General features: G+C 42.1%; 1 protein-coding gene across 1 annotated transcript in view; it reads right to left on the bottom strand.

Annotated features, from left to right (window-relative positions):
* PHKG1 (phosphorylase kinase catalytic subunit gamma 1) overlaps positions 1-14029 on the bottom strand; it is a 276125-nt gene that overhangs the window by 180964 nt on the left and 81132 nt on the right. The window contains exons 2-3 of the mRNA XM_085649768.1: positions 12134-12265; positions 1802-1977 (exon numbers count right to left, since the gene is read on the bottom strand). Coding sequence (XP_085505894.1) covers positions 1802-1977; positions 12134-12216 — 259 coding nt within the window. The 5' untranslated portion in view covers positions 12217-12265. The remainder of the gene's footprint in view (positions 1-1801; positions 1978-12133; positions 12266-14029) is intronic.

Raw genomic sequence — 14029 nt, 5'->3', positions numbered from 1 at the left:
TTGCACTTGGCAGCTAAAATTCTCAAATCGTTTACAAAAACGTCTATTGGTTCATTAGGTAATTGTCATCTGCTTAAAAATTTGTGTCTAGCCACAACTTCATTTACTTTCTTTATATATAACTTATCAAGTTGTTTGATGGCGTTGTCAAATATATCGATGTCATCATCACTAGAGTCGTTGGAATGTATGGGGGGTAAGTGACTTAAAATGTTCCTTCCTTCAGCCCCTAAACAATGTTTTAGTATGGCTAATTTGCGTTTGTCTGTGTAATCATCCCCTCCGATGGCTTCAATGTAAGCTTCTAATCCTTCTTTCCACTGTTTCCATTCCAATGCAGGTTCTCCTGGCATAGCCAAACATGGGGGCGGAGCACCAAAGCCCTCCATTAATGTATAGTGGAAGTCAGCTGATTAGTTCAAATACACATACCGGAAAGTTGCAGATGTTTATCTCGAAGCTGAGCTGAATAATAAATAAGAGAAGTAGCTGTATGTGTCATCGAATTATAAAGTTGCTGATTGATATCTTTCAATTACTTTGATAATAAAAAATAGTGTTTATCAGCAGTATTCATAAACACACACAATAATTTATCTTTATTTGTTGTGTGCTGTTATCAGATTGTAATGACGTTGAAAGCCACTGTAATTGAGACTCCATAGGCGATGCTAGGCAACACCTTCTATGACGTGCCTTCAAATGCTTGGCAACATCCAGAAACGCCTATTGTGACGTTCCTGATTGCCAATATTCAGTTTCAAGGAGTACGTCACAATGAAGGAGTCCAGGAGATACGGATGTGCTGCACACGTGTTAGAATTTGCGCACTAGTCTTTTAAACAATGCACGCACGAGCGCATTGAGTGAGAGACGCAGCACGTGCAAGTCAGGAAAGCGCGAGTCACAGAGGCAGCGCGAGTCAGAGCGGCTGAAGCGGCAAAAATCTTTAAAATATAAGGAATCTCACCACAGCATCTCCGAAGGACGGGATTTCCACAGTTGCCTAAATGTACACCACGGCGAATATACAGACTGGTTCCGGAATTAAAAATCTCTCACAGGAAGTCAACGAACTCACGATTTGCACTACACAGGGCCCAAGGCTTGTAGCAATTATAGGTCCATCTTCTACTCGTCGCCAGTGTAACGTCCTCATGTACAGATGACAGGATCCGGACGTATAACACGGTAAGTTTATTAACAAGGAGAGACAGATAAATCAGCTGCTTCATCAAGCCTGGGCAACCGTCCTTATGTGGAATCTGGCGCACACATTCCGTGCTCCAGATTCCACCCAAGAACGTAAGATACCACAAAATGTCAAACAGGCAAGACCCCAGTGAGCATTCCATTCACCATAAATTAACATATAACATCTTACTGAAGAGTGTTTTCCAGATGGACAGGGAAATTTAGAAAAGAGCAAGGGGACCTAGAATAACTTTCACTCTTTGTCTTTAAAAGTAGCCTTTAGCTGGACCAAGGGAACATAACTTGAGAGATAAGAACCTCAGGAAGCTCTGGTTCACTTTGTGATAAAATTCCTGGGTTGGGTCAACTGGGCATTAAAAGGGCAATGAATGAGTGAACCCACAGCCATGGTGTCAGAGTGTAAAAGGAAAGTCCTTAGGTAGTCACTGGAGTGAAACATTGGAAATGTATGGAAACTATGGCTTTTACTCCTGCTGATTCCGATTGGAATAATGTCGGCTGTATGTGGATATCTATATAAGAATTATTCGTCCACAGCGCAGATAATCCATTAAAAAAGCTACCCATGAAAACCTACGTCACTTACTGACATTCTCGTGATCCGACACCTTCCGGAGGATATCAATTTCCTTGACGGTAGCTTCCCGCAATTCTTCGATCTGCTCTGCAGTTAAATGATCTCCTGTGATATCTATAATTTTCACCGCATACTCTTCTTGGGTGGGTTTGAAAATGCATCGCCGGACAACACTGCTCACCCCTCTGCAGGAACAAGGGAAGAAAGACATACAAGAATGTCATCTTAAGAGCACAGGTTAGACATAGCTGTGCAGCACTCCCCGAAGCTCAGTTTTAAAATATCAACACCCCTTTGTGACAAGCAATTCGCAAACTGAAATGGCCCGCAATATTTGGTGCAATGCTATGTAAGAAGGGTCTGTGATGTAGCTTTCCAACACCACCTACTGTGTGCTGGCTGACACTGAACTATCAATTGAACCAAGTGATCCCAATTCCCTCTGCGAGCCAAGGAGGTCCTCTCCATAAACACATTTTCCAAAACAAAAAAACGAACAGGGCCCAACTATGCATCTTTCAGCATTTTTTTTTTTTAATTCTCTAAAAAACACAGATGGCAGTTCTGAAGCACAAGTCAACACCAACCCTCTCTAGTGATTTTTGGCTGGTCTTCGCCAGGATCAGAGATTCACCGCACAATGTCCCAAACCAATTGGCCAAAAAGCCAATTTCAAGTGATCTCAGCAATGCATTTTGACAAGGTATGCCATAATTCCTGGAAAGGTATGCAGCATCTCTCTTCACATCTACGGTCATTTTCCCATCCAACAATTGCTATAATATGACTAGAGAGCTACCTAGAGGGGCAAGGATGGAAAATGTACCCATTGCGCGGATTTCAAAATCTCATACCTTTATCTGCACACCTAAACCATATATTTTCTGCCCAAACCTCAACTGCTCACTTCTAAGGACAATACATTGAGTTCTATTAATCTGAGTATCAGTAACGTCTGTTTTCACAGTGATTAGGAAAAGCAGAAGTGCAGTACAAAGCACTATATCAAAAATTATTATGATGCTGTCAATATCAGTTCCAGGGATACCCTCAAGTGCCAGTAAATGCCCTTGGTGTGTTTATTCACTATACATCTTTCAATCTCTTTAATGTGCCCTTCTTGCCCCTTTTGCACTCAGGTCCCAGTTGTTTCAGGCAATCTGACAGGCAGAGTTAGACAATGAGCTGAGTGGCCTTTGCAAGCCTGAGAAGAGCCTAATTCAACCCCCACAGCTCTAGTAAACCTGCTGTCACTGCTCTAATGTGCACACTCCATGTGGAAGGACCTCAATGCACCCTCACTGACATATCATTGGAAGTCAGCAGCTAAGCTTATGGTCTAAATTGAGGTGGTCATATCTTCTTGCAGGCACTCCTCAGATACTCATTTTTCAACTGTTGCATCATTCTTTCAAGAAAGTCAATCACTCCACTAATCACTCCACTAATACAGGCATTTTGTGCTCTATGGCACGCTTCAGCCTCAATGCTAACTTCCTGCTTAACAATTCTTACAGTTATTTCACTTCACGAATAGCAAAACAAGATTTCGTCTATAATGTTATGCAGTAAATTATTACTTACATAATTTTATCCTACTACTTCCTAATGGGGTGTCAGCAGTAGATGAAATAGCCCTCTCCCCTAGCAAGTTTTAGGTGGTGTTGGAGTTGGGGGTGGCTCCAGCTTGGGACTGTAGGAATGTTGGGGATGTGGGGGTGTTTATTCTTCTGGGTTGGCCAGTTTAAGCAGGGACTATTTTTAGGTCTGGCCTACCAAACAGCTTTTAGCTGCCTGTAGCAAAAGCAACTCACAGTTGGCACCCAGCCTGCCCATTCCTAACCATTGGCTGGATTTATCATCACTCTCATTTGCTTGCTTCTTATGCAATGTCTTGTATTCCTCTCTGTTCCTCCCTACTTGGCTCCAATTGTAGCCTCTTAACAATCATTTCATTGGCACTCTTGTATCTTTCTATTGCTCAGATTTAGGGATCTACTTTTTAGATCGAGAGTAGGCAGTGCATGCACTGCTCTGTGAGGCATGCTGTATTCAGGTATGACTTGAAGCTCTGCCCAGTTCCTGCCCATCTTTTCAATTGTCTCCTGCTACTGTCCTTTCTAAATCGTTGCTTTTCATTCGTGAATAGGCTTAGTAGTCCCTCCTTGGTACCCCCTTGTCTGCATTTGTAAATTCCCATGAGGACTGGACTTTTTACTTGTGTTGTTACACGGTCTGCAGTATCTAGCCTGAGAGCACTATTTTCTTCAATGATTTGCCCCTATTCCACCCACTACGTGCTTGCCTACAAGCAGCACTCTCTCTGCTTTCATTTTAATTAGTAATGGCAGTCTGCTTTAACTGTAGGAGCAGAATTTCTTTCTTTATTTACTTTGGCAGTGCGGTCCGCTTTAAGTATAGCGGCCGCGCTTCTTTATTTAATTTGGCAGCGCGGTCCGCTTTAACTTTAGCGCCCGGGTTACTAAACATTTTTTTTTTGCAGTGAAAGCCCCCATACCTTGCTTTCACTTACATAGTGGCCACATCCCTTTCTTTAGACGCTGTTGACATATTCAAGTTACAGCGAGCTGCGTCTAAAGAAAGGGGTGTGGCCACCTTTAAAGTGAAAGCACATCATGAGTCACTTTTACTCCAAAAAACATCTGTTTGTTAACAAATGTTTTATTTTGGTAAAAGTGGTGGGGTCCACTGGAAGAAGGGTGAACCACATAGGGAAGGATGAGTGACCAACATGTCTTTGAGGGGCTGCCACAAAAAATGGAAGGACCAGAGCTACATAAAGACCCAGAAGGCAAAGATTGGTGTTTGCTGGAGAGCCATAGGCAGGAAATGGGCAGGGAGTTACTGGCACAAAAGTATGGCTATCTCTAAAGGGAATGTTAAAAAGAAGAAACAAGACAGTAGACCTTTTCCATCCATGCACCCAGGATCTGGAACAATATCCATGTATACATCACGTCCGCCCCATGAATGATCCAATTTCGGAAATAGTTAAACACTAACCTTTTTAAAGTACACTACATCACAATGCACAACTCAGCTTGCTCCCCTTTTACTCATTCACTTTTTGCTTGTCTCTGACCATGTACAGCACTCCGCTACTTTTTGGCTAGGGTCACGCTATAGAAATATCATATACATGTAAATAGCTATATCACACTGGAGCGCCAAGCAGAGCTGGTAAGGCTATCTAGGAACCATGAAGGGGGTTCTGGAGCAGGAGAGGCGGTGCAGGAGTACAGTGAGACAGTACAGGTGGAGGAACTGAAAAGGCACCAGAGGAATGAGAAGCTGCTGCAGGATATGAATGATGTGAATGGGCTTGGCCTTGATCAAAAAGTGGACAGGCTACTCCGAGCGGTTAGTAGCACAGTGAACTGGTCGGCTATGGAGACCTGAAAAATGTTGATGGGATTAGAAGGGCTGGTAGCTCGAGTTTGGCAAGTAGTACTAGTTGATTCATAAAGAAAACAAGAGATTGTAAATATGGGGGATCCAGTTAGTGGAGAAGGATAGGAAGACCCCAGAAACAGAAGCCAAGATTGGTAGGTCCAGGAAGAGAAGGAGGACTGATAAGTCCAGATGGAGAGCAAAGGTAGTAAAGAAGGCTTAGAGGGACTGGAAATTTTCACAGGTAAGATCGTATTGGAAGGTTTGAAAGAGGAAAGGAAACTGGCAAACCCATGTGGGTGGTGAGCTGAGGCTGGATGGAAGACACAACATATTCTGCAGTAGTGCAATGTTCAGAGGATAGGTTTGGAAGGCGATGGAGCCAGGTGCACCATTGTTTTATTATAAGTGGAGATCTGTCCCATTAAAGCAGCCTTTTACACACTATGCACCTCATTAATAGAAATAGGATAATCCTAATGCTGCCGTAAATAGCAGTTTTTGGGCAAATCTGTATTCTGAGAAATGCGGAAAAACTGCACATCCGATTTCCTTTACTTGTACACATTTTATCAGGAAGAAGCCTGATGAAATGTGAGAGGGCAAAAGACAACAGATTAATAAGAAAAACATGCAGCAATTGGTGCACACACACAAATTCCCAGTTATTCCTTGTTTGTGAGTTTGAAACTCAAATACTGCTATAATGCTGCATCCCACAATTACCAAAATCTGTGACATCATTAACTCCTGGTACAGAATTATCAATGTGTTGATCCCCTATTAGTTATCTTGAGGGCCCTTGTGAAGCCAGTCAATGCCATCTTTTCACAAAATGTTCAGACTGGGCAATTCTCTCCCAAAGCACCCTAGCATTTTTTACCACCACTATGGTCGAAGAAGGACATTTTGCCATAAATATGAGGCCTTAGGGACTTATTTATGAGAGGCTTACGCCACCGAAGCATCCCTTTTTTTTACGCTACGGCAGTGCAAGCCTCTCAATCATATCTATGAGGCGACGCATATCCACTCTGCATGGCTTTGCATGGCCTCATAGTTAGGGAGAAAGACAAAGCAGCGCGAGTCACTGCCTTGCCTTACTCTGCATCAAGGAAACATTCCATGAGCAATGCTGTGGGTTTTCCCACACACCACTCATGGATTTTGAACCTCCCCCAGATTTACTTAATCACTTAAACCTGAGGCAGTGCCAAAACCATATGCCTCTCCAGAGCAGGTGTGAGGAGGAGAAATGTTTTTATTTGTCCTCGTTTTTTCCTCTTTCCATATGTGCTAAAACTTCTCTCTAAATTGTTTTTTGGGAGGAAAGTGCCCCTTCTTGCACAAAAACAATCCTGCCTGCAGTGGAGCTACTCCTGCACCATGGTGCAAGGGTGCCTATGTTTGCGCTAGGCAGCAAATTGTGCACCCGTGCAGGGGTAAAGGACAGGAATGCATATTATTTCATTGCAAGACTTGTGGCGCTGACCTACGCCAATTTCTCATAAATGAGGCCCTAATTGTTTACACAAACTACCTCCAGACCCTGACCTCGGGCATTTAGCAAATCCATTTCGAGCCACTGTAAGTGCTGGTGCATGCGCACACAGGGCCGGCCAGTGATAGCCACATCATCAGTCAGTGGAATTACATCTATTTCAAATGGTGACACCTTCAAAGGCAGAATATGTAGGTTTAACAGCACATGTAAGTACATATTTTTAACACTGCATGACATTTTAAGTAAAAGATTATTCCAGAGAAGGAAGACCACACATTCAGTTCCTGTCAGCAGCTTGAGCATGGCATCCGCTACAACAATCAAATGAATGTCAAAGCTCTGAAGGATGCAAAGACTGACATTGTGGAACTGAGCCTGGAACAGATAGCTCAGCTGGATTCCTGGCTGCTGTACAATGAATGTGTCTGACATTAACATCTGTTATTCATTCATATTGAGATGCTCCGAACATGTTTCTCCCTGGCAGTGAATGAACACCTTAGTTTGCCTACAACATTGTTTAACAAAGGGTTTTAGCGATTAGAATCAGAAAAAGGTAAATGGGACTATTTATTCATCACTTTGTTTCTGTTATTTTACAATTTAAGTCTATCAGATTTCCGTTGTTGCTAATTTTCCTGTACACAGACAATTGATCTTCTTTTGCGTGGCTCACCAAGCAGTCATTCAAGACTCATGGCTGCCACACCAGAGCCTGTGCAGAATGACTGCTTGGGGAGTTCATATTAAAGAGTCGAAATGTTCTCAAATACCTTTACATGTGCGTTGTTTGGCTTACAAAGATAATAATTTCATATGGGTGAATTGTTATATTTGGTTACTGATAGTGCTAAATAGGCATCAAAGTAGGAGTGCACATGTAGTGGTTAAATAATGTGGTATTATACCAGGTACAACTTCATTTGTTCATGAAACGCAAAATAAATATGTATAAGTGCTAATATTAAAGTTAAAAAATATGGGTAAGTAAAGACAAACTTTCAAAAAGTAAATACCATAAAACTGGGAGATCTATTGGTGAAGCGGCATGCGGTGCTAAGGCAGGCTCTAGCATTGACAGCATTGCTTGTCATATTAACTATCTACAAAGATGCTTAAACAGTTCTGGCCACGGCATGCGGTGCTAAGGCAGGCTCTAGCATTGACAGCATTACTTGTCATATTAACTTTCTACAAAGATGCATAAACAGTGCTGGCGACGGCATGTGGTGCTAAGGCAGGCTCTAGCATTGACAGCATTACTTGTCATATTAACTATCTACAAAGATGTATAAACAGTGCTGGCGACGGCATGTGGTGCTAAGGCAGGCTCTAGCATTGACAGCATTACTTGTCATATTAACTATCTACAAAGATGTATAAACAGTGCTGGCGACGGCATGTGGTGCTAAGGCAGGCTCTAGCATTGACTGCATTACTTGTCATATTAACTATCTACAAAGATGTATAAACAGTGCTGGCGACGGCATGTGGTGCTAAGGCAGGCTCTAGCATTGACAGCATTACTTGTCATATTAACTATCTACAAAGATGCATAAACAGTGCTGGCGACGGCATGTGGTGCTAAGGCAGGCTCTAGCATTGACAGCATTACTTGTCATATTAACTATCTACAAAGATGTATAAACAGTGCTGGCGACGGCATGTGGTGCTAAGGCAGGCTCTAGCATTGACAGCATTACTTGTCATATTAACTATCTACAAAGATGTATAAACAGTGCTGGCGACGGCATGTGGTGCTAAGGCAGGCTCTAGCATTGACAGCATTACTTGTCATATTAACTATCTACAAAGATGGATAAACAGTGCTGGCCACGGCATGCGGTGCTAAGGCAGGCTCTAGCATTGACAGCATTACTTGTCATATTAACTATCTACAAAGATGTATAAACAGTGCTGGCCACGGCATGCGGTGCTAAGGCAGGCTCTAGCATTGACAGCATTACTTGTCATATTAACTATCTACAAAGATGTATAAACAGTGCTGGCGACGGCATGTGGTGCTAAGGCAGGCTCTAGCATTGACAGCATTACTTGTCATATTAACTATCTACAAAGATGTATAAACAGTGCTGGCGATGGCATGTGGTGCTAAGGCAGGCTCTAGCATTGACAGCATTACTTGTCATATTAACTATCTACAAAGATGTATAAACAGTGCTGGCCACGGCATGTGGTGCTAAGGCAGCCTCTAGCATTGACAGCATTACTTGTCATATTAACTATCTACAAAGATGTATAGACTGTGCTGGCGACGGCATGTGGTGCTAAGGCAGCCTCTAGCATTGACAGCATAACTTGTCATATTAACTATCTACAAAGATGCATAAACAGTGCTGGCCACGGCATGTGGTGCTAAGGCAGGCTGTAGCATTGACAGCATTACTTGTCATATTAACTATCTACAAAGATGCATAAACAGTGCTGGCGACGGCATGTGGTGCTAAGGCAGGCTCTAGCATTGTCAGCATTACTTGTCATATTAACTATCTACAAAGATGTATAAACAGTGCTGGCGACGGCATGTGGTGCTAAGGCAGGCTCTAGCATTGACAGCATTACTTGTCATATTAACTATCTACAAAGATGTATAATCAGTGCTGGCGACTGTGACCAACATAACCATAAGAGAAAACAAATCACTGCAGCACCACTTTGCACGTAACATGGGATGTGATAACCCGCGGTATCAGAATACACGTCAGCTGCCTTGTGAACAGAAAGCAAGCAGCAGTTGTTCCTCCAGCACTAACCTAAACATTACAGTATTCGCAGAAGCCAAGTTAGAAGCCCCATAGATGCCTTCCAAGCACATTTCCCAGTATTCAGTCCAAGAAACCACTGCAGGCCATGGTAAATCCAGCAGATCCTGAGCATCGGTGACTGATGTCACCAAGTGGATTCATCTAGAGTGGGCGAAGACTACATTTGCCTTTCACCAAGAACCAAAATCTACAAAAATGATCATCATTACACTTTCAGGCATTTTTTATGAATTAACATCCATGGACCGATAGTAATCAAAGAAACAGAAGGTCTGCAGTTAATAACAGATCCCCTTCCCAAGGCCAAGGTGCACATGAATAGACCTTATTGTGGTAGGTGCCACACTTACAACCTTTATGCAAGTGTGCCATGCCTCTGGGCCTGTGAGTCCAGAGGACCTCCATGCGGCTGCGTGCAGTCTACTCTGCCCTCAAGAGCAAGGAAAGACCCACGGACACAGATAGCGAGCCGGGGAGTCAACCAGCGCTCCTCGTCTGTCTGATGAGCCTTTCCCTGCACAAGCGCTCACAATGCTACGAGTATATACACAAGGAAATTCCACATACTGTGTTCCTTTGGCACAAGGCATCATTGTGCAATTGCTGTACCTATAAAGGGTTTGCCCATGCGCTAACAGTGCCCGTGCAGTGGGTCTGTCTCTTATTTTGGCCACAAGAATTTTCTTTTTGCAGGTGCATGAACCCCACCGCACAAGCACACCCTGCTCCATATTTCGCCAGCACTTCAGCGACTGGGAGAAAGATAATGGATGGCACATTCCCATCAACAGAGGGTACAACTAAAGCCTGGTAAGCAGGCATTCGAGGTCCCAGATATTGTAGACTTGCCAACCTAACACCAGAGGAACAAGTCTCTCTATATGAACCACCAGTGAGGTTTGCTCAGAACACTGCCTATCATTTAACCAAAAACAAGATGGGATCTAGGACCTACTTAACGGAGAAAAAAGTAGGTCTTATATGTGGACATCAAGAGGAGCCTGTCTGACCAACGAGGCACATACCACAGGTGAATTAGGTGAGAAGCCAAGCCTTTTTTCATATAACGGAGAGACTGGAGAGGTTTGGAAAAGTGGATTTTTTCTCATTTGAAGCAAGCAGGTTAACCATCTCAAAGCATCTGTTTTTGTTTATATTAGGAAGTTGAATACACACCTAAATGTGGTGGAGTGTACATCATTTCATACTTTGTTGTGATTCGGAAACAGCACTCCACAAACATTCTAAGGCTGGAATTACATAGAAGTGCACTGAGTGCCTTGATATGTAAAAATCACAAGTATATTGTTTACAACTCTAATTTGTTAAAGTGATAATTCATTGAATTTGATGTAACTTTCATTTATGCTCTATTTTCTTCTCAATACTTTTTCTAAAAAACGAGAGTTGAGTAATAGGACAGAAGCTGGCAAGGCCGGCTTGATCTGGCGTTTTTCAACAGGGCGAGGGTATGTCCAGTTTTATGTGTGCACATGAAGGTGTCATGGGTTAGCGAGTCATTGACAATTTAGGGAATGTGGATGAGGGTTTATCCTTGCAGATTCCTGATGAAGAAAAGTGAAGAACATCACCTTTGTATGAAGTAGCGTTCAATGAGTTCACAGGGTTGAAGAGGACAGTGTGGGAGATAATGTTGAAGATGACCAGTTATTGTTTTGGCGGCTGGGTGGAGGTGATGGTGTGGTTGACGATGATGAATTGGTGATGTGAGATCTGATTTTGTTAATTTTCTCTAGGAAGAAGAGGTTGATCGTGTTGTATCTGTCAGCTGCCGGTAAGTTATGGGATGGGATTGATAACCGGTTTGGCTGCCTAAAATAGGGTTCTGTTGAATGTTGAACGGTTCATTGATGGTGGTCTTGGCTGTGGTGATGATGGAACAATGGTTGGAACAGAGGTCTTTCAAGAGGGACAAGGTTCTCCTGGCATTTTAAAGTTCTCCATTTCGCCTCCTGGCTTCACTTGGCATGCTTATTTTGGTAACTTCTTGGTTGTATTAGGGTGCTGGCGGTTTAAGCTTCGAGGTGCAAATTTTCAGAGCAGCATAGCGTTCAACCTAAAGATTGGCATTGCAAAACTGAGAACTGTTTTTCAGAGGTTTCATTATTAAGTTTAATTTATGTTCCTTTTTTCTTTATTTTTGTTCTCCTCTTCCAATGTACCCTGCTCTTATTGGATTGTAATCCAAAAAGAGACATAAGATTTCATTTATAAGGACATAATTATCTTTAGTCTAGCCAAGTTAAATGCCTTGGCAGAGAGAAGGTTTCATGATCACACATCAGTACAGACAAATGGGTTTTAGTGTAGAATAGAAACTGGCACCACAACCAATCAATCTGGAACACAGAATTTACGACACAGCATTCAGGCTATTTATGATATATTTTAGATCGATGGGACAAAACTTACTCCAGGAATGTATCTATTGTACGAACAAAACACATGGTTTCTCTGAAAACCTAAAAAAGGGTCACACTTCCATAACCATGAGGATCTGCATCCACGTCAGCGGCGGAACCATCCAAGCGGTGCTACTGTCCTTTCACAATAAGGACAGGCAATGGAAGTGGTACAACAACTCCAGACATTTCTAATGAATATCTGCAGATACTTTACCTTCCAAGGATTTCTTTTGCGTCATATTTTTCGTAAAACTCTTTGGCCGACACCCAGTCTGGCAGCTCCTCTTCTCTGGTCATTGTCTGCTCTTTCCTGGCACAGGTCAGCAAGCCTCGTTGTGTCTACAAGCTGTGAACAAACCCAAGATAAAAGGGAAAAGAGTATTTGAAGTTGTTGCAAACAGCAGTTCAATTTACATAAGAATTGTAAGGTGCTGTTTTCCTTTCTGAGTGACTATGAAACCATGGCATTTCTTCTTTAGAGTTTAACAAGATGCAAGTGGTTATAGTATCTGGGGATTCTCAAATGGGTTTACTTTTAAATTCATGTCACTTTTATTATGTAAGGATGAGAAACAAAATAAAATAGATTGGCTACAAAACAGTCGAAGACAATATTCACACTGAAACTCCAATGCATACTCTGGGAACAAAATATGTTTTACCTGTTATAAGAGGACAGAGTTAAAAAAAAAGTATTTTAAGCAGCATAGAAAGTAGGGAAGCAAAGCTAGAGAAAGAAGAGTAGAAAAAAGAGATTTATATGTACACCTATTGCAAATAAATAAATTGTATTGTTTGATAAAAATGATTTGTATGGCATAATCTCATTAATCCTCTGCATGTATTGATATTTGGTCATTTGAGGTGAGTTTATTTTTATAATAGAAATAGTGGATCAGGAGCTTGAGCAAGGGTGAAACGTGTGGATATAGTGCAAACCTGCCAACTTGTAAAAGCATTCCACCGTGTGAGAGTAGGGACAGGGCCTTGGAGGGGTGAGGTCTTTGTGTCGCACCTAGCCTGAGACTTTCTACCCACCCCCCACCCCAGCAAACAAAAACAAACCAAAAAAATTGTGATGCTGCCTCCAATGTCCTAGGGAGTTTTAAAACCCTTTAATGAACAACGACTGGCCAGAGCATGCATAAACAAGTCTGAAACCCACTCTGTGCGGGGGTTCCCAGCTCGCTTGTGTTCCACAGTGTGATATCGGCTCTTCATCAGGAGACTGTATGAAAGGAACTGATACAGTGTGACACATGATGGCACCGTGAGAGTTGGAAGGTCTTATAGTGGCATGTCAGGTATTTGGTTTAGTTTGGTTTAGATGTAGTTATTTAGTTTGGTTTAGAATGATCGTTGGGGGCAGAAATCTAATTCATTGCAGCGTCAACGTCAAATATAGGTTGCACAGTGGTAAGTTCTGGTAGTTCTGGGGCAGCTGATCTATATCCACCAAGAGCGGAATGGTATTGTCTTGAGAATATTCCAATGGCATGGGACTTGGTGAGATGGTCAACAGGCGGTTGAGCATCAGCATGTTTTCTTTATTTAGATCATGAAAGCGGGTGCCCAGAAAGGACCATTGACCATTTAGAGGCTCATCGGATTTGAACAAGCTTTCTATTTCACTTCACACACTTTCACAGAAGCTGCAGTGCTTTGTGCATTTAAACCTCAATATTCTGCCTTTGTCTGATGTTGTTGTCTCAGTGAGTGGATCTTTTTAATATGTTATAGCTTAAGATCCAGATTTCTTGTTGCGTCTTATTTTAGTTGTAGCACAAAAGATGGCAATCACCTCTGGGATATTTGTGTCTACGTTGATTTTGGATAAAACAGCTTTTAATTTGAGAAAATTATAACATTTTAGCTGGTTATTTGCTTTCTACTTGGGCTAATAGATGTGGGAAAGAACCCTCCAATAGGTTTTAAACAACAATAATTGCTGGCTTCACCATTGCATCGCTTTGTGAGCGTGTGTTTTTTTAGCCAGATTTTTGTTACTCCATAAATTTAGTGAACGATTTAGTGAAGAATTATTTAACAATTAAGAGCCTTTTATGAATTTAGATTAATGATCTGTATACTGTGAGACACACTTCACCTC

Source organism: Triturus cristatus, chromosome 3_2 (assembly GCF_964204655.1).
Source record: "Triturus cristatus chromosome 3_2, aTriCri1.1, whole genome shotgun sequence".
Taxonomy (NCBI): Eukaryota; Metazoa; Chordata; class Amphibia; order Caudata; family Salamandridae; genus Triturus; species Triturus cristatus.
The sequence above is the reverse complement of the archived record's forward strand: the minus strand, read 5'-3'. Positions and strand labels throughout refer to the sequence as shown.